At 36.0% G+C, this 22013-nt stretch overlaps 1 protein-coding gene across 17 annotated transcripts in view; it reads right to left on the bottom strand.

Annotated features, from left to right (window-relative positions):
• Positions 1 to 22013, bottom strand: part of KCNMA1 (potassium calcium-activated channel subfamily M alpha 1) — a 476248-nt gene that overhangs the window by 69817 nt on the left and 384418 nt on the right. Inside the window, exon 19 of one of the 17 annotated variants that reach the window (XM_084526412.1) lies at positions 18969 to 19142. The exons of the other annotated variants lie outside the window; for them this stretch is intronic. Coding sequence (XP_084382538.1) covers positions 18969 to 19142 — 174 coding nt within the window. The remainder of the gene's footprint in view (positions 1 to 18968; positions 19143 to 22013) is intronic. 17 annotated transcript variants of the gene reach the window in all.

The raw sequence follows: 22013 nt of genomic DNA, 5'->3' as shown, positions 1-22013 counted from the left end.
AACTGTGCTGAGCTTTAATTTAAATGTAACAAGGCAGAATACCAGTACAGTGCTTTCAACAAAATGGCTGAAACTGGCTTCAGCATGATTTGCCTGGAAGGGAAGATGAAAATGTGTTTTAAAGGGGAAAAAATATCCTGACCAAAACCAGACATTCTAAACAACCACCACCAATGCCCACCACTCCTTTCCTCTCCCATCTCTATCAGCTGCTAGGCTTTCAGCACCGTTTTTCGCCAGACACTAACACAGTGTTTTCCTTCTTAGTCAGCCATCAGCCAGAGCTGTCACTTGCAGATACTTCATTTTTGTTTCAGTCTAATTCATACTGCACCCCCTTAATCTCTGCAGTGAATAATGTCATGTCCCTGTATTGATATGCCAGATCCAACACTAGAATCATAGAGAGTGCTTTTAACAGTCAGACTATCATTGTTTGAAACAATATTTTATTCCCCCCTATACCCCACCCCCTATCTCTTTCTCCTAAGCATCTTTCCAGCTGCCCTCCAAAGGAGCAATCACTGCTTTGCAATCTGGCTTGTCTTCCAAAAAGCTCAGCTTTCGTATTCTCGGTGAAGATGAACTGCAGCTCAGTATTACTAAATGCAGATAATCAATATGTTGATTGAGCTTTTGGCTACCAGAGATCTTTTGATGGGAACGACAGTGATCATGACTTCCCTCTTTCAATGACAAGCCTGTTTAGACTTTGCTACCTACCACTTTGTGAATCAGGCAACTGAAAATACCCACAGCAATTCCTCCAAACTGTCAGCTATTGCTGTGATTCTACCCAGCACCCCCTGCACAAGACAACAGATTAACCATTAGGCTAGATATGTTGAAAATATACAGCTTCAACCTTTCCCCAGTTAGCTCAGAGCGATGTATAGATGATTATTTCAACCGTCAGCTGCCGCATAGACTTAAACCCCTGCACAATAACTCCTGGATTCATCTGCCCCTTGTCAAACTTGCACAGCTTTAGTTTGAGCATACATAGTGTGGCAGTTTCACTGCGGATCTAGAATAATCCAGACGGCTGCTGTCTCTTTGTTAACAGGAAGCAAAACTGATGAGTTTGTAATGCATTTCTTATCAAAGGTAGTTTCAAAAAAAAAAAAAAAAAAAAAAAAAAAAAAAAGTGCCCAATCAGTTTGTGTTGGAATGTAACAGAGTATCAAAAGATGGTTTATTCAGAACATCACATCAGTTATTTGTGCAGAAAAAAAAAATATTGTTATATATATATAGAATCTGTTTAAAAGTCACTTTATACCAATAAAATATTTTAAAACAAATTTGTAATTATTACTTGATTTTTTTTGTAGTAACATATGATGAAATTATTGACTAGAAACTACAGTGTGATGGTGCTTGATAAGACACAAGAATTTTAGAAACTGCAGAGCAGTGTTTGGTTTTTGTCTGAAATGGTAATTCAAATGAAAGAGGATGGCTGTTTTGGTTTCTATGTGCATTGGAAACTCAGGAAAATGCATTTCATTGTTTGCTGTTTTTTTATTATTTTGTTCTTTTCATGCAAAGAGAAACAGATATGCTGTATATCTACACATACTAGCACCATTAGAAGAGCAGGTGAGGCTCACTGACTCTTAGTTGCAGTTTGTGCCTTCTGAAGCAGATAATAAAACATCAAGATCTGAGAATGTCAAGAATGCATCATTTCAGAATATTTTACAAATACTGAATGGTGATTACATGAGACACTCTCTTTGAACAGCACAGCCGAAGAAACATTTTATTTTTTTGGTGCCAGGCTTGCCCCTTTTGGCTAAAGGTACCTGAAATTGATTGACTGTCAAATGAATTGCCTTTTTTTTTTTTTTTTTTGGTCATTCAATGGTTAAATTTTATACAGTATCTTTCTGTCTTACTTGTCATCACACAAAAGCAATTGAAACAAAGCTACAGGTTTCTTCCTCACCTCTGCTTTTCTCTGAATGCTATTAAAAGACAGTTAACACAAGATGTGGATTGCTGCTGGTCTGGATGTTGCTATATGTTCTATATAGCTGCTCTGATCTTCTGTTAAACTATGATAAAGTTAAAGTTCATGAGCTTTTAGGGTTACACATATATATATATAGAATGAAGGCAAACTGCAGAGGTGTTTGGAAACCCAACAAATTTTTAGCTTGCATCATTTGATAAAAAAGCTCAGGCTATTGTTTTATGGCACTTACAGCTCTTAATTTATTTCTAAGGGTAGAGCAACCCTCTGAGGTTACTGTATAATTTTGATTTTTCCTTGCTCCCTCCAGCTTAACTCTAGAGCATAGATATTCAAAATGCTTTCCAGAGATGCCAGTTGTTATCACTTCTCTATTACTATGACTTCAGACTTCATTTAAGGCTATTCAAATTGTGGCCAATCTACAGTCTATTGAAGTCAGAGAAAACAGTGGACATCAGTGGACTTTAGATCAGGAGTTTTTCATGCATCACGCTTCAGGGCGCAAGCTGATAAAACAGGACAGGAAGAAAGCATTTTTCATATATATATATATATATATATATGAAAAATATATATATGAAAAATATATATATATATATATATATATATATATATATAAAGAGAGAGAGAGAGAAAGAGAGAGAGAGAGAGAGAGAGTATTTCACAATTGGTTTCAGTATTTTAGAGAAGAAAGGCTTCCAATTTCAAGGACCTAACTTCTTGTTCCTGCGTAGAAGTATATATGAAATGTGATACTGCTCGTACGCAACAACCATCTTCCCTTTCCCCTGAGAAGTGTGCACAATGGAAAAAGAAATATTTAATTCCCAATTAAATCCTAATTTATATTTATTCATATAACTATGATTAAGTCATAGTTCCACCAAACCTCGAACACATTTTCTGGTTTTAATTTTAGTATTTCCTCGTACATTTTTCTTGATTTTGAGAATCTCCATTCTTCATTGTCTTCTCATTTTATGATTCGCTCTGTTATGCAAGCCATTACATTGCTATTGGCAAACTGTCAAATAAAAAGCTACAACAACTAAAAAAACAAACAAAAAAAAACCTTTTTTTTGCCCTGTCCATCTCATTATCCAATTGACTTCTTCACACATTGCACCCATACACAATACTATTCGAGTACAGTAAAGTTTACTTTGGGAAAGGGTGAAGAAAGGAAGATATCTAATTTATAGGACTTAAAACAAAACTTTGTCTGTGTTCATGGGGGTGTGCATTTCATGAAAATATCAAAGTCAGGTCACTTGACTTGTCTTTTGAGAGTACACTTTGTAGAATAAGGAAACTCAAAGTCTCTCATCAGGTGTGGTGGGAATAAATATTCTCCCAGTTAAATTTTAAAGTTTGTTACTCTATTTTGACACTCTATTCTGCTGTCTGAACACTGAGGAGGAGCAACAGCAAAACATTATCCCTGTGTCTCAAACAAGAGCTGTTCAGAACCTGTGTGTCCTACCCTGTCACAATCAGTGAGGAGATCCAACTTTAGAGCTCCAGTTCCTGCATCTGGCAAAGTACAATAGGATTGCTCAAAGCCACATGTTAACTGTTTAGTAGAATATCTGATGGCACCATGACTACAAAGACCTACAAAAGACCTACAAAGACCTGACTTGGAATTTCGTTCTGCTACTGATCTTTAACACAGCTGTGGGTTGCTCATTTACAGTCAATGTCATCTGAAGTGAGTTCCTCACTCAGAGCTCTTGCTATGACTCAAGTGGCCAAATTATCTAAAAACATTGCTGATAATGATTCATTTTCACAGGTCTGCAAGGTATAACATGATGAGGTTCTATTGCTGTTTTGAAAGTACATTTAAAATATATCCCATAAAAACATACAACGTGCACATGTGATGAGTAACTTCGTCCTAGAGTGTTTTGTTTAGTTAGATTAAATTGGACATGAAGGTGTGTATCTCTTTCACATCAGAACAACTTTCTGTACCATATTTTCTATTTTGATTAATCTACTTTTCTTTCCTTAAAAAAACAACCAACAAAAAACAATGCACAAAAACAAACAAGAGAAATAATACAGTGTGAGAAAAAACAAACAAGAGAAATAATACAGTGAAAGGACACTGATTTATTTATGAGTGGTCCTTTGGCAGTTCCCCATGGTATGGCATGTAAAGTCACAAGGAATGTTTTGGCAGGGATTATTTAAGAGTAGTATCACACAACGAATTGTAGTGTTAAAATTTTCCACACCCACAATTGTAAATTCAGTGCATTGTCAAAGACTATTCTTGTTTCAATACATAGCAACCCAAAGTGTATTGCCCTCAGTCCTACTGGCTCAGAGAAGATTTTTGATACCATTGGTAAAGGACATGGGGGCAGAAGTTGCAGTAGGAGTAGAAGTAGGATGTAGTTACTCAGTTCTGTGTAACCGCAGGAAGAATCTGACCTGTTGCTACTAAGCAGGGGAAGTTTCCCCTTTGTGGCTGAATACGCTCAGTCACTCATCAGTCACTGCTAAAACCAGTGGCTTATGTGGACAAAAATAAGCCCCTATAAAATAAAAGATGGAATTTCAAAGCCCACTCATCACCATGCCTTGCTTGTACAGTTTCCCTCAGCTCCATTAAATTCAGTGGGAAAATATACAATGCACTGAAATAACTTAGGGAAAAAAAGGGAGCCCAGGAGACCTTGGTGATTGCTCTGCTCCTTAGGATTAGAAATCTTGTATTTACAGCACAGATTATGTTCCACAGGAAGAGAGAGTTACTCAGTGCATAGGAAAGGGACAGTTTACTTATTTGGAGCAGGCCTCTACCAATCTCAGCTAGGTCTTGCTGCAACTGTTTCCTTCCTAAGAACATTGGGAAGTCTAGATTTCACCCTGCAGATATCTAATGAGAATTATTACTTTGTTTTCAAGTTCAAAGTTCCAATTTATCTCTACATCTTAAATATTTCCACTGCAATTCCAACCTACATATCCTGAAATTTTAAACCAAAATAAACTTTTCCCTAGCCTGTTAATGACAAGTTTAAAAACAGATTTGTGATGAAGATGTTTTTATCAACACATTTCCTGAAAAAGACATAGGAGGTACCCTTGCACATTTCCTTACCAGTATTACATTGCTGAGTATGAAGAGATTTGCATAAACTTCTTATAAATCTATGGGACTGTATTCCTAACTTGCAAGATATTTTGAATTCTTCCTCTGCTTCGTGGTCAGTTGTCTTAGTTTCTTAGTTCTTAGAAATACACAACTTAGAGGACATTGCTGTTATGTTGTGTTTGTTTTTGTTTGTTTGGTTGGTTGGTTTTAAATATTATTATATTTTTTATTCGATTTTGTGTGTGTTTATATATATATGAGGTTAATATGTCACCAGAATTTTTTTTTTTTTTTTTTTTTTTTTTTTAATAAACTTTGCTACCATTGAATTTCTTTTCCCTCCTGGCAGTTGTTTACCCTGTACAAAAGGGTGTAGTACTGTCTGTGTCTCTGAACAAGAAGAACTGAAATCCTGACATTTAACTTTAGCTTTCTTATCATCGGCCTTATCTGGCTTTCATCTACATCAGTGGAAAAACTTGCATTTATTAAATGTTAATAGGATCAGGCTCAGTGATCCCCAAGACTCTTTCAGGTTCAGCTGCAATATTCCTTAGGGATGAAGGTCTTCACACTACTGTTACCTGTGAACTCATAATATAATTTTCATATGTTAACTAAGCATAAAGTGCTGTTTATGTACATGTTGGTCTTAGATACACATGCTTACAGAGTATATACCTATTCAAGAACATCTGTATACAATTAAAACGAACCAAAAAAGTAGTATTTTTTTTTTTTTTCATTTTAAATAGTATTATTTCTTTAGAAAAGAAATACATTAAAAAGTTCTTGGTGGCTTTTCTGGGATACTTATTTCTAAGCTCGCAGCACCATCTGCTGGTTATATTGAGTTTCAAGAACCATTGCTGGTTTTGTATCTTCAAACCTACGTACAAGTTTAGAAAAGGATTTCTTACTGCTGTTATACATAGAAATTGTATTGTCAGAAGACAGATTTTTATCACACTGGTTGCAGTTAAACAATATTACTGGAAGTATGGCTTCCATAAAAATGGGGAATGCTAATAGCTGACAAACCAGTTCTCATACACAAAGTACTGTAAGTTGCAGGGTACACATCCAAATTAATCAAATATATTCAACCTCTTGTATTAAAAGCCTATGATGTTTTTATCACTTAGAGATACAAAGTTTAACACTGTTCATGACAGTAATAAATCAGTATTTATTTTTTCCTTAGGTGCTCCCTACTTCAGTGATTTCTATGATGTACTTCAATGTTGTAAAGCTCTATTTTTCTCTGATCAAGTGTATCTAAAAAAAAAAAAAACAACAACAAAAAAAAAAAACAATATAATCTGGTGAATACATCAATATAACAAAAACCCAAGATAAAAATAACTAAGATTAAATAATGCATAAAAATAAATAATAAATAATCTGCATAATAATAGTAAAAACAGCAAGGGCTAAAACAGAGGTGGAATATAATTCATTGTTATTGAGAATTAGGGAAGTATAGCTAAAAATAACAACAACAACAAAAATGGATATGCAATGTCTGCCTCTGACTGTATTTTCAAAAGAATTAATACTTACACCTCTGCCAAAGCTGAAATTGATTGTTATGGGTAAGCAAGGGCTGGCAATTTCATAAGAGTTGAAAATAAAGCGTAAGGTAACAAATCCAGTGGTGATAACTAATAACAATGTTACTTACAACAGCAGTTTGATCTCTAACGGAGTACTTAGAAGGATCAATGTACTTGACAAGGATCATATTTTTCAGATAAAACCTAAGCAGGATCAAAATATGTCCATACAAAATAAATAAATAAGACTGTTATACATTCCCTCTGATTAAATCTCTAATACTTAAAAATACTACACTGGTAATTCTGAAATACATATAGAAGTTAGGATTGAACTATTTAGAATTACTGTAAGAGGGAAATGCATGCTATCTCATATTTACTTCATGTAAGACTAGCTGTAATGGCATAAAATATGCAGACTAACAACATATGAATGAATAAAATAACGCTGACTTTACCAGCAAAATAAATTGATAGTCTATTTAAAATAGTAACAAATCTGCTTTGCTGTTTTCTTAGAACAAACGATACACAGAGATGTCAAGCTTGCTTATTTCACAAGGATCAGGAAGATTGCACAAAGAGATCATAATCCATGATGAGGAACAGCTTTAGAAAGGAAGCTTCATCAAAGGTAAATGCATTGTGCTACAAACCATGATGCGCGATATGAGAAGTGAAGGTAGCCTAACAACAGCATCCTCACTGTTAGTACACAGTGGCAAGAGGAGAGGAAAGAAGGTAACGGAGAATTTTGACAGATTATCACAGTATTGAATTAGCAGCACAGGTTGCTTAGCTATGTCCCACAAAACAGTTGGAATGTTCAGGGTTATAGCAAGGAAATCATTTATACCCTGAGTGTAAAGTAAAAGGCAGAGGATGCTCATTTCAAAGGAGCTAGCATGATGAAGAAGAAAGAAGACTAATAAGAAACAAACCATCAAAACAAAACAAACAAACAAACAAACAAAAAACACACAAGAGCAACCCTTTAAAGCAAATTCTGTAGAAAATCACCATGATTAATTCTGTTTGATTATCACACCATTTTCATGATAAAGTCCACAATCACCTGGAGAAAGAGGAACTCTCTTCCACAAACTAAGAATTAATATACCAGCTATTATAAGATTTATGGGTCAGTTACTACCATGAAAGTAACTATATCAACCACAAATGCCACAGGATGTCAATATATTTAGAAATTGTGTTGCTGCCAGATGTTTTAAGAGTCAAATACTAAAAGCATCCAGAAATCCAGTGCTCAGGGGACAATGACAGCTATCAAGAAAGCCATCTTCCAAAGGCAAATTGCTTACAGCTCTACCTCTGAGGAGTTTATTTTTTCCTGCTTGTGGAGAAAGAAGAAGGCAGACAAAAGACTCATATGCTAAAGAAAGATTAAAACCAAATGCATATTTTGACAGTTTTTTGTTGTTGTTGTTGTTGTTTTTGTTTGTTTGTTTGTTTCCCTTATGGACAAAACTTCAGGATACTGCCGAGGAATTCTGTGGCACCTGAAGGACAACTCCAGGATATTTCTTGAGGAGTATACAGAGTTTGAGTATTAAGGCTGAATATATCAGCCCAAAGATACAATTCTTGCATTCCTCAAGCTACAATTTGAGATGCAAAACAGCAGCTTATCTGTTTAGCGGAAGTCCCAGTAAAATTGTGGATGAATAAGCTTAAGCATTCATAGATTCAATCAGCCAATGCAAAGACCATTAGAGCTTGATCATATACTAGACATGATAGCACCATAAACTTGAGTCAAAAATAAGAGTATATATTTTCATTCAAGGAGGAGATAGTATATTCAGGAATTATTCAGAACAAAAAAGTTCCAAAGACCGTGTTGTAATAAAACATGTGGTGGTCACAGAGGAGATCTAATACAAAAATTAAAATAACTGCATGCTCAAAAAGAGACAAATTTAAGTATAGGGTGTTGTAAGAATGGCAGAATTACATGTATACAATAGTGGTGTATTGTAGAGAAAGTACAGGATTCTTATGATGTAAATCAACATGCAGAAGACTTTGGTGCCAAAGTAAAAGAATACTCTTGCAGGATTTCAGACTGATGTTACATCAAAGCTAGACTATCTGATCACAGAGCCTTGGTTTGAGTCTTCACTGTCACTGCAAATTGTGGGTTCTTTCAAACATAACCAAAGACTTTTGCTGAGTCCTATAACTCTCCAAAGTAAAAGATACCTGTAAGTTGGACTCCTTTTATGGAAGATCTTGTCAAATAGCTAGGATTACATTACTGATTCCATTCTCTGCAAATCCTTATGTTATGATTATCACCACAGAACCTGTGATGAATCTGACATCTGTCCCAAGTCTACTGCTCTCTCATCTTTCCTCCAAAGGCATATATTATATGTCTGGATGAAGAAATCAATAAAGTACATCTTGTTACTCAGGACAGTGAGACTCTTGACTGGTAACAATCAAAATATATTCAATGAAATGTTTCAATAAATATATTCATCTTCCCTTAGACATTTTTTTTTTTTTTTTGTGTAGAACACTAGCGAAAAATCCAGCTAAAAAAAAAATCAGTTTTAAAATCCAGTTTTTCCAGTCTGGAAAAACTTAGGTCTTTACCAAATGAAAACCGATTTAAATTTCTACAGATTTTTCTGTGTGCAAAATGCATCAAAAACAACATTTCCATGCCTACTTTAAACAAAATACAATTTATCAACAATTAAAATTAAATTCAGGTAATACTAAGAAACTGTGCAATCCTACACAATAGACTAGATATTTTCTCTGGAATATCAAAAGCAGTTCTTAGTATCCAAGAATTAGCAAAGTGTATTTTGGTATTTTGTTGCTTGCCCTGTCATTACAAAGCTTATTGGCCTATCTCACAACCAAGTAAAAAAGCAGTAAATCATGACAAAGAGAAAAAAAAAAAAAAAAAAAAAAAAAAAAAGGAAGAAAATTAAAAAAGGACAAGGTGCAAGAATGGCTATGACTCTGATTCCATTCTTGGTTAGAAATATTAGTATGACATCTGAAAATTTCAGGAACGTTTTGTATGTGTTATAAAGGACACTACATTTTGGAAGACAAAATAGTACACCCTGTTCAACTCAGCAGTGTATCTCACTTCTTTTCACCATTCTGCTGCCTCATTTTTTAAATTATATTCATTTTCACACTCATGATTCTAAATAAATATTGTATCACTTCTTCACTGTCACCCATCTTATGAACTTATGATCACTGAGAGCTGGAAAGTCCTCTAGCATGTTTTGGTAAATCAGAAATAATTCAATAGAGATAAATAATGAATAATAATAATAAAAAAATACTTGGCAAATGGCATTGGTAATGGAACATATTATCAGTGTGCAACTGTGGATTATTCCTCATGTTACTTATGGAACAAGAATAAGCATCATCTCTACATTAGCCTCAAATGCAGTTGCTTTTACTCTTTGCTAAAAAGAATCTTGATTTATTAGCTGATGGAACTTTATCACCCAAATGTTTATCCTGACTTCTAAGTTGCTGTTCCTATATCACAACTGCTATTGTTACTGCAAATCCAAGCGATATGTCTTCTATAGGATCAATAACTACTATAAAAAAGAGGCTAGTTATAAAAATAAACCTTCTACAATTCTAGATGTCACACCTGCTAGTCCATTCAGGCAAAAGAACAACATCTCCATTTCTTGTTGCCACTCTTCCCCCATAGCAAAGCTATCCTCCATAATACTCTCCAAAGCACTCTCTCCATAACGTAATGCTGTCCAACAACATGTACCATTAGAGTTAGAGAGTGAAGATAATATCAGGAAAATGAGAATAGCGGTAGCGGGTTGTTCAGTGCAAATAAAACCTTTTATGCGAGAACAAATGAAGAAAATTGCATGACAAAGACCAGAGATTCTATAAGGTGGATTTTTTTTTCCTTTTTTTTTTTTTTGTTTCAATCAGCAGTTCCTCACAGTGAATAAGGTCTGCATTCCAATTAAAGTTCAGAAGCTGCTAAAAACTGTAGATGATTTTTTTTTTCTTCCAGAAGTCTAAAAAGAGATTCATCCCCATTGATGCAGATAAACAGAATTTATTCATGCCCTCTTAGTATCCCCTTTCACTTTCCTCTCCTCCTCACTGTGTATCTATGACTTCCTTCAGCAAAGATCAGAATACATGAAAATTGGCTTGTGTAGGGAATCACTAGGTCAAAATGATGCCTATTCAGCTTATATTCGGTACTTCAAACATAAGGATCTCAGAGCACTTCTCATCACAAAATATAATACAATATATGGAAAAGGAACAAAAGTCATGTAATAAGTCAGTGGCTCAGTCAAGGTATCTCTGTCTTGTGCCATTTATTTCACTTCTGCCTAGCTAAAATTTCTATTCAAACCAAAATATCTGCAGGAATTTTTAACTAGATGTCACTAGCCACATCTTACACTTTAGTAATGCTTTTTCCGTCCTTCCTTTTCAGAATTGTACTGTACTAACAAGACCTGATCAGTGAAGCATATATGTCTGAAGTAGCATACATTATGTTTCCTAAAGTCACTGATAAAAAGTGAATCACAACAATACAGTATTAAATAATATATAAAATATCACAATGAAAGTGTGTTATAAATCAGTGTGTTATAAAAAGGTCAGCTAACAGAAGCTGGTAAATAGTTTCACAAACAGTAAAAGTACAACTGAAATTTAAGCTAAAGTATTGTCAACATACTTAAGAAATTATATACTATACAAAATCTATGTTTTTTGTTGTTGTTAAATCAATTAAAACTCTTCCTTTTCTGTTCAACTCCCTCCCCTCTACCATAACCTCTCACAAAGTGATCATATAGTATGGGTGCTGGTTTTGGGGCACTTCAAGAACCACACGTGAAATTACAAGACAAAAACCTTCTCTTTTTAGGAGACACACAGACAAAAATCATGACCTATGTGTATTGGCTTACACAAATACCTGGAAAGGTTCTAGGAGCTCAGTAGAAAATATGATGACCCAGAAAAAAATTGTCTTGCAAGTTGCCTCTGGCTCCCAGGGTGAGAGCTGGACAACTCTGCTGAACCTACACTGGACTTGATAAGATCCAAAGATCTTTTGTTTTAATTCAATGGACTCTCCTAGCTAAGGAAAGCATTAGTTTGGCTCCTTCTGGCTCCAATTCTAGCACGTACTGAATCACATAGTACGTGAATGAATGGACACACTACAGCTAATGTGACTATTAACCTCATTAAAAAATATATCTAAAATATATTGAATTATCAGATGATGGAAACATTACTTTTTTTCTTTTCCTCTTCTTTTTACGTCATCAGATAGATTAACAATCTGATATATAATGCAAGCACGTTTTAACTTGGTTTGCAGGGGAGTTATTCTATTTTTTTTTTCCTATTAAGCTGTACTCCATTTTAGATATCAATATTATATCATAGTCTGATGTATATTTCAGTAAGTACTTCCTTGTGTACATTACAATAACTTTAGATCAAATGAAATATAGAAGACCTAGGCCAGAGAGAACTTCTTTTTCTATGAACGTGATTGACAATATTCCAGGTCAGGGAACAACTTTTTTCTCTGAATTACAAAAGGATCCAACCAATAAAGACATCAAATGATATATATATGTGTGTAATAAATACAAGAGAGTATGAGAAGTACAGGCTTTACAGATCAACTGTCTATATTAGTTTGGAAGCCATTTGAAAAGAACACAAATTATGCATTAAAGTATATCTATGATTAGGATGAGCTGATAGCTTTCTACTGTTATTGGTTCAATATTAATTTGAGACCTTGCCCAATAACATCAACATAAATTAGCTCAGACTCAAAATGGCAATCAGCATGGGGAACCTATCCTGAAAAGTGGTACTAACATCTTCCCAGCATCAATGAGCTTCTCAATCCTGCAGCTGTTTCTAAAAGCTTCCTCCCAAAGGTACATTTAAAACTAAATTAAATGCAACTTTGACTTAATTAACGTTTTAAATGATAATGAATACAATGTAGATTCATAGAAGGCATTTACATTGCGTTATAAAACTGATAAAATTTTAATAACTCTTTGTTAATAACTTATGTCTCTCCAGACCCATAAAGCCTAAGGCAGTTGGTGCGGTCTAATCTAGGTTCCTAATGCAGGTGGAATAAGGAGGCAGGAGACTGACTTGACATTTGACATTTGCTCCAAGCTTGCTCAGGATCAAGCCACTGTTTGTTCATAAGTACTTTATTTCATATAGTAAAGGTCAGAATTTGGGCTCAAGGCAGGGCTATGACAGAAATGCTCAAGCTGAAACTGAGCCAGCTCTGGCATCTGTCACTTGAAATAGCTCAGAAACAGTAGAGATGGAGAGCTAACCAACTAGCATCTGTCCCACACCAAGGAGGTAACAGGAAGAATCTGCTGCCTGGTGGTAAGAAACTGTCGTGGTGAGTTTCATGACAACCAGCCACACTCAGGAACTAAAAATGAAAACATAATTTCCATGTCACCTTGCATAAGACATGCTGTTTAATTCACTCCACAGGATGCTGACAGCATTTTTTTCTAGCTTGTCCCAATCAAAGCGAGCCACTCAGTAGTCTCTTCCCTGTGACCCTAGTAAAAATCACTACTCAATATAAAGGCCTAAAGGAATTAAATCTAGACTTCCTGATCTCTCCCTTCTTCACCTTCCCAATTCTTCAAAAGATTTGTTGCTAAACTTAGTAGGGCCTCCACGGTGACATGAGACTTCATCTCCTTGTTACAGACATTACAAATTGGGCAGAGCACCCTCCTATCAGCCTAGCAGTATATACCATATCAAAAAAGTCATCTGAAAAGCCGTGTGCTTCATTATTTATATTTTCTGGTCATGAGTAACAAGTCAGATTGTCTGATTTCTACCATTCTACTGCTTGACAAGGAACAGCTGGGGGGGGTATTTTTTTTCCTACTCTTGCATTTCTACATCTCTATATTAATCTATATGCTTGTATTATATCCCAAAGAAAAAGAAATAATTTAGCAGCACTCAGTTTCTATTAAAATATACAACAATAAAAAGAATTAATTTTTTGACTGTTAGACCTACCTACATACTTGAAGTCACCTATCTTAAAATACATTATTTCACGCTACTTTTTCCCCCTGATATATTAATACCTTCTATCCAGTGTCTGAGAAGTTAATATAAAAGTTCCAGCACATTCATACACATAAAGCAATACACAAGACTTGTGATTTGCCAACACCACAGGCTACAGAGCTGGCTGCAAATATGGCCAACCTCTTGCATGTACAAGCACTGACTTCACATCAGTGTCTACACCATAAGAACCACCATAGAACAGCACAGGAATCTCCCACTTGGGTATTTTCTTTTCCAATTGTTCCACTGCCTAGTTTTATATGCTTCAGGACACCATTACATAGTTTTGTTAACAGCAGCTTTCTTGAGAGTAGTTCATTCTGAGAAGGCTAATGAAGATTAGTTGGTTTTGTTCATTATCCAATAGCAACATAGACTATCACAGAATCACAGAATTTCTAGGTTGGAAGAGACCTCAAGATCATCGAGTCCAACCTCTGACCTAACACTAACAGTCCCCACTAAACCATATTGCTAAGCTCTACATCTAAACGTTTTTTAAAGACCTCCAGGGATGGTGACTCCACCACTTCCCTGGGCAGCCTGTTCCAATGTCTAAAAACCCTTTTGGTAAAGAAGTTCTTCCTAACATCCAGCCTAAAACTCCCCTGGCGTAACTTAAGCCCATTCCCCCTCGTCCTGTCACCAGGCACGTGGGAGAACAGACCAACCCCCACCTCGCTACAGCCTCCTTTAAGGTACCTATAGAGAGCGATAAGGTCACCCCTGAGCCTCCTCTTCTCCAGGCTGAACAAGCCCAGCTCCCTCAGCCGCTCCTTGTAGGACTTGTTCTCCAGGCCCCTCACCAGCTTCGTCGCCCTTCTCTGCACCCGCTCAAGCACCTCGATGTCCTTCTTGTAGCGAGGGGCCCAAAACTGAACACAGTACTCGAGGTGCGGCCTCACCAGAGCCGAGTACAGGGGGACGATCACCTCCCTAGCCCTGCTGGCCACGCTGTTTCTTATGCAAGCCAGGATGCCGTTGGCCTTCTTGGCCACCTGAGCACACTGCTGGCTCATATTCAGCCGACTATCCACCATCACTCCCAGGTCCTTCTCTGCCTGGCAGCTCTCCAACCACTCATCTCCCAGCCTGTAGCTCTGCTTGGGGTTACTGCACCCCAGGTGCAGGACCCGGCACTTGGCCTTGTTGAACTTCATGCAGTTGACCTCAGCCCATCAGTCCAGCCTATCCAGAACCTCCTGCAGAGCCTTCCTACCCTCAAGCAGATCAACACAAGCGCATAGCTTGGTGTCATCTGCAAACTTACTGAGGGTGCACTCGATGCCCTCATCCAGATGATCAATGAAAATATTAAAGAGGACCAGCCCCAGCACCAAGCCCTGGGGATTGCCACTAGTGACTGGCCTCCAACTGGATTTGACTCCAGTTACTGTGTGCTTCTCTTCACTCTAATTTGCATGAATCATAGAATCATTAAGATCGGAAAAGACCTCCAAGATCATCTGGTGCAACCACCACCCTACTACCAATGTCACTCATTAAACCATGTCCCTAAGCACTATGTCCAACCTTTGCTTAAACACCCCCAAGGATGGTGATTCCACCAGCTACCTGGCAACCTGTTCCACTGCCTGACTGCCCTTTCTGAGAAGAATTGTCTCCTAATTTCCACCTAAACCTCCCCTGGTACAACTTGAGGCCATTCCCTCTAGGCCTATCACTAGTTACCTGTGAGAGGAGGCCGACCCCCAGCTCCCCACAACTTCCTCTCATGTAGCTGTAGAGAGCAGTGAGGCCTGATCTGGGCCTCCTCTTCTCCAGACTAAAAAACCCAAGCAGTTCCCTCAGCTGCTTCTCATAGGACTTGTGTTACAAACCCTTCACCAGCTTCATAACCCCTCTCTGGACATGCTCCAGGGCCTCAATGTCCTTCTTGTAGTGAGGGGCCCAAAACTAAACACAGTGCTCAAGGTACGGCCTCACCAGAGCAGAGTACAAGGGGATGATCACTTGCCTGGCCGAATCTACATTACAAAAGAAGTTACTTGGACTGTTCGACCACTGTTCATGCAGCAATCTACCAAAAGCAGCTAAACCTGAAAATATCTGTAGACACACACAAATCTATTTCCTTATTTTTAGAAAGATCATCTCTATTTGTGCTTTTTTTTCTTTTTTTTTTTTTTCCAAACAGCTGCCTATGAACTCAAAAGCTATTTTAATGCAATTATATTTAACCATAATAGGTTTTTCATCCACTGAAAGTACAGACAATATTATAGCAGAGAAAATCATTCACAGTGGAAAATTTACTGCAAGTGTTACTTTCTCTACATATTATACAATTAACACACTAAATCCTGCATACATCATTAAATACGTAAATTGATATCTTCTACTTGACATTAGATTCTTACCAACAGCATCAATTCTTACAAAACAAAAACAAAAACAAAAAACAAACAAAAAAAAACCTTCTTTTTTCAAGAAGTTTGGTTTGTGATTTTATCTACCTTAAACAAAAAGAAAAGCCTGCTTTTGTAACCCAAAGGAAAAAGGAAAAAAAAAAAAGAGAGAGAGAGAGAGAGAAAGAAAGAAAGAAATGCATTAAGCAATTGTAGAAGCAAACCAACCCAACTGGGGCACCACGACCAAAGCAAGCCCTGTAATAGTATAATGACCTTTAATGAGTGTCTGGGGAAACAATACAGTCCTAGCATAAAAGACAAAGGGCAAAACCCATCATGGCTCCACTGACACTAATTTAAAATGATTTTCAGAACAACTAAAGAATGTAAGAGAGGTAATCTGATCCACCAATCTGACCTCACTTTGATTCTGGGGCCCTGCTGCTGCCATTTCTAATTGTCAAACACTCTACATTTCACATCTGCTCATATTTAATGAAAAGCTGACTCTCACCGCTATTCTTTGAGTTAACTAGCTCTGTCAAGATGGGCATCATACAACCCCTGTGCACTGCAGAGAAAACACAGTTATTTCTATTGAAGCCATGCCAGTGAAATTTTGCATGTGTGTATATATATATATATATATATACATATTTAACTGGAAAAGAAAGGCTTCTGCTGGTTTGTAAAGAGCATGAATTGGTATTGATTTTCATAGTTATTATTAACAGTCAAGGGTGAATAGTTGCACAAGGAGAAGAGTGAGTTCTCTTTTGATTTGATGGAGTGATGAAGGGGGAAAAGCCTCTTGAAAGATAGGATGCTAAAAATCCTCAAAGCTGTCAATACCACTTATCCTTAAAAATATATTTAATTTGTTTCCCAATAATACTGATTCTGGTGGCAATAAAACCATGCAGTGGATATTTTTGGCTCAGCAGGCAACACATTCAAAATGTTTATTTTTTCTGCCTCTGTATAGTCCTAAGTGAACTCAAAAGCTATGATGAACCTACAAATTATGTTGTTTATTTCCTTGCCAAACAAGTGATAATGGCAGAAATCTCACCCATTTGTAAGGGACATAATCATTTAGCCCTGTCTGCTTGCTGTTAGCACCCATACTGGGACCTAACCAGTTAATCTCTGTACTAGTCCATATTAATGTAAACAATAGCAGACATTGTGTTGTGTTACAGAGGCTGTTAGGCCATAGAAATAACACTGGAAAAAAAAACTTTTCCTTTCCAGGAAAGCTTTGCAGCCACTGTTCATAACAAACAAAAATATTTTGTTGTGTTTTACTCTAATACAGGACTCTCTGAAGAATAAAAACTCCTGTAGCTTAGAATAAAATCTAAAACTGTCTTTTCCCTGAGGTGATGTACAAGTTACAACAAAGCAGATAGAAATGATATTCTGGGTGCTTATACACATAAACAAAGAGAAGATTTCTGGCAAAATCTCTAAGAAATCCTATTAAATTCAACTTAATTGACACAGTCTTCATATATAAAAATACTAACAAAAAGCATAGTATTGTATACATAGTATATACTCCACATTTGTATCTGGAAAAATACTTCAAATGTCAAAACAGCTAGCAAAAAGTCATTCACCACATGGACTACGTACTGCAATACACATATGGCATCAAAAGGCAACCAGATGCGTAATCTACCAACTACATTGTATTCTTAGTACTGGAAGACATTTTTGTTCATGATGACTTGTAATGTAAAGCGGATACGTTTCCTGATAAAAACTCCTAATATTCCCTCTAGATATATCTGAATAATTTGTCAATTCTTCTTTGTTATTTGGATAGGGAAAGGAAAAGAATCCCTGTCCCAAGATACAGTTTTGCCTATTATGGATGTCTGTAGAGGATATGTAAAAAAAATAAAAATCACTAATTAACAGTCTTCCTCAATAGTTCACACTGATAAAGCAAGCTTTAGAAAGTTTTAAAATCCCTACTCAGCCAAAGAATTAATAGATACTTAGAGCTGTTCTAATTTCTCTTTCTTCTCCTTCTCAAACTCTGATCTTTCAAAGAGCTTTGGGGGCGTATTCCAGAATGGTACTATCCTGCAAGGCATATTCCACAGCTAATTTCAAACAGTTTGCATCACAGTTTCCATCAGTCTAGCCCTTCTACAAAAGCACTACAAAAGGTACATCCATTTTATTAAGGTTTCTGCACTTTCAGTATTAGATGGAAGGTCCTGCCATATTAATCATTAAAGACTAAAGACAAAACTAAAGACAATGGTGGCAGTCTAAAATAGAATGCCAGTCTATAAGAAAATGCTAGAAGCAGTTCAGCAACTAAGTTGTATCCTTTATGTTTACTCACTGCCTATTATATACTGCTCTATTGCTAACCCTATTACAGTTGCAAACTTAGCACTCATCACAGATTTAGACACATATCTGTTCCTCCAGTAAAGCATATACTGGTTAATTAATGACAATTTATATAGTATGAATTAAAAATATATCACCAAACTGCACTACTAGGGTCCTGCATGCTATGGCAAGAGCATGCTTCATAAAGAGCACACAAAGCAAAATAATGAATTCCATTTTTTTGGTACTAAAAATAAATAAGAAACAGAAATATAAATACAGAGTTGTATTAAAATTTGGTTTTGAAATTTAAAAAGCATCAGCCCAGTAAAACTCACAGAACTACAATGTACGACACAAGACGGGGATGATACCACAGACACCACAGACATGAAACAGCATGTGTTGGTGTTAAAACTTACAGGCACGTAAACTGGTGGAGCAATCATTAACAGAGACAGAAGAAAGTGGGAAGGCTCTCTCAAGGGTGTCCATGTTACTATGTACACTGCCTGACATGCAAGAGCAGTCACGCTCAGAGCGTCCGCAATCAAAACAACATGCCAGTTTCATTCTCTTGTAGATGGACATCTTGGCTATAACCATGTGTTGGATGGGAGGAGAGGAAGAGCAGCAGGTTAATGGCAAGGTTATATATATAACAAGGCAGCTGGAAGGTAATTTAAGGGATTTAATACAGGCCTTAGTTTATGTTAACAGTCTTGACCCAGGGAAAAAAAATGCATGAGATTATTGATAACATTTTGGCTGTACATTAAAAGTAGGGCAGAAGATAAATTGTTCTTTATTTCTCTTCAGTCTTAAAGGGTGACCGCAGATATGGGAAGTATTACTGATTACAGTCAAGTGTTTGGATCAAAAAAGAACATGGTAAAAACAGAAAATCCTAAGAATATATTTTTTTCCCTTGGCACAATTAATACTGCAGGACTAAAACAACAAGAAAATATAAAGTTGCTGATCCAATAGATGTTTTTGATCTATTCTGCTTCCTGTAAAAGTTGAAAACTTTTATATATATGTGTGTATATATATATATGTATGCATGTATACACAGACAAAAACACACACATATTCTTACATACACACACTCACACATATACATGTATACACATACACACATGTATATAAATAAATTTATCCTCAAACATATGCTGATAATTGTTTTGTATTAAACTGTGCCAGGGAACGCCTTTATTGCAATAAATTACATATTACTGGAGACTTACAAGATGTGCATAAAATTTTCTGAAAAATTGACTTCATTTACATTATATCTTCAGGAATTCAAATTAACTCTTGACAGAATACCAAAATTTGCCGATATAACAGACACAACTAATAATGGCAAATATGCTTGACATTAAAATCAGTTCACAAATAAGGCATCACCAAAAGCACACAGAGCATTGGTCCACTGAAACATGCTGAACCAATCACTGGCACGCTTTTTACCCTGAGGAGTACTGAGTCTGGACAATGCAACTGGATTGAAAGGCACATCAAGAACCAAATAACTGGATGAAGAATTAGGCATTGATTCCAAAAGAATCGCCAGGTTGGAATAGAAAATTTATGTTCTTTAGTCATGGGAAGGACGGTCTTATTGTTATGTATTTCTAGAATCCCATTTTATAACAGAATCCTATTTTATAAATGTAGATGTAATTACCATCACTCAATTTTGTATGTTACCTCAATCACAAGTAAGTTTAATTCTCAAGAAGTGCAAAGGCCACTTAAATTGTTTCACATGTTGCACTGAACCAACACTTTTGGTAATGGTTTAGATTGAACTGACTCAATTATACTAAAAACAAAACAGAACACCAACAGGCAAAAACAAAACCTTAAAAGCAAATGCAAGAAAAAGGTAATGTTTCTCTAGCCTGTACCTTCAGTTTAGGATGTCTTTTTTCCTTTTTTTTTTTTTTTTTTTTTTTGTATTATAGCAGTAACATTAAATTTGTAATGATTTCTCTCTTTTCTTTTTCCAGTTTTTTAATGCTACAGTCAACAGGGAAGAGGGATTGAAATTGCTCAAATGGGTCAAGTCCTGTTCTAAGGCCTTGATGACTTGCCATACAGTATATTTGTCAAGCAAGGGTAACATTATGATTGTGGAAAACAGGCATTGAGGGAGATGGATGAGTGATCTCTTCAGCAGCGACTCCATTCCTCTAAAACTTTGCTCACATCACTACTGCCATGTTCTTTCAGCATCCTAGTAGAGTTATCTTAGAGCTGTTCAGAAAGTCATCATGCAGCATCAGGCTTGTTCATTGCATGGTACATCATTCCTCATAGCTTGGCTTTTAGTTAGAAGGTTTCCACTGAAGCTTTTGATGCATACACATTCAAACTACATAGAAAATTCAAAACAGCATTTGTTTTCTCATAGTTTCCCTCTCTCTAACTTTTCCCAACATATTCTTTAAAATTGAAAAGTTGGGCAGAGAAAAAAAGTTACCAAAAATGTTGAAGTGTTTCCATCATGCCTATTTTGTTATTTTCACTTCAAGGAAATGAAAAAAAAAAAATAAAGAGCATTTGTGAGACACACTAACAGTAGGTGAGGGAAAAAGAAGGCCCATTTTGTTTTAATTACAGCTGTTTTGAAAGACTTTTTCTAATCAAATGCTGTAAGCAAAACACTGAGCAGAAATTCTCAACTGCTATGTCATTGGTTAGTAACAGTCCCTGGTTTTCATTTACTTGTAGCCATTACTTGTCATTGTAGCCATTACTTGTCAACTGTCAATAATAGGATAGGACATATTTATTAAAATCAAAATAAATTATTCTTAAGGACAAACACGGTTGGGAAGGAAAACTTTTTGTACCATTTTCATCAGACTTAAACCAATGAAGTTGGGAATTTAAGCACTTCTGTTCAATTGGGGAAGGAATCCATGGTGCTTCTCAAAAGTAATGCCCTTTCAGGGACTGTTTTTAACTAGTATTATCAGTTGTTCTGGAGATCATGCATCATTTTAATATTTCACATCATTAACATGCAGGAAACAGGCTCGAACCTGAAAATGTAAGTAGCAGATACCACTTGCTATAAGGCTTTTGATCAATATATAAGCAACTGCATATCAGAGCAATACATTTTGTAAAATTAAAAAGGTAATAAAAAAAACATGCTGTTACTCTTCATTCCTTTTAAACAGTCATTGTTACATTCATACCAAATACAATATTTATTTTCTTTTAAATAAAACAAAACATGGGTTATTATTAGGGATGGCTAGTGACAAGATCAAAGACAAGACAGAAATGATTTCAAATGGTACAAGCCACAAACATACCATTTCCTATTAAACTTCCATAAACATTAACAAAAAATGGGAATCATCAGAGAGACAGGGGGACCTTAAGAACAGCTTATGGGTGGGTGTTAAGTTCATTTGACACCTGTAGTACCCGCGTAAGAATAATCT

The sequence above is a fragment of the Aythya ferina genome (assembly GCF_964211825.1).
Source record: "Aythya ferina genome assembly, chromosome: 7".
Classification (NCBI taxonomy): Eukaryota; Metazoa; Chordata; class Aves; order Anseriformes; family Anatidae; genus Aythya; species Aythya ferina.
This window is presented reverse-complemented; position numbering and strand designations above follow the sequence as displayed.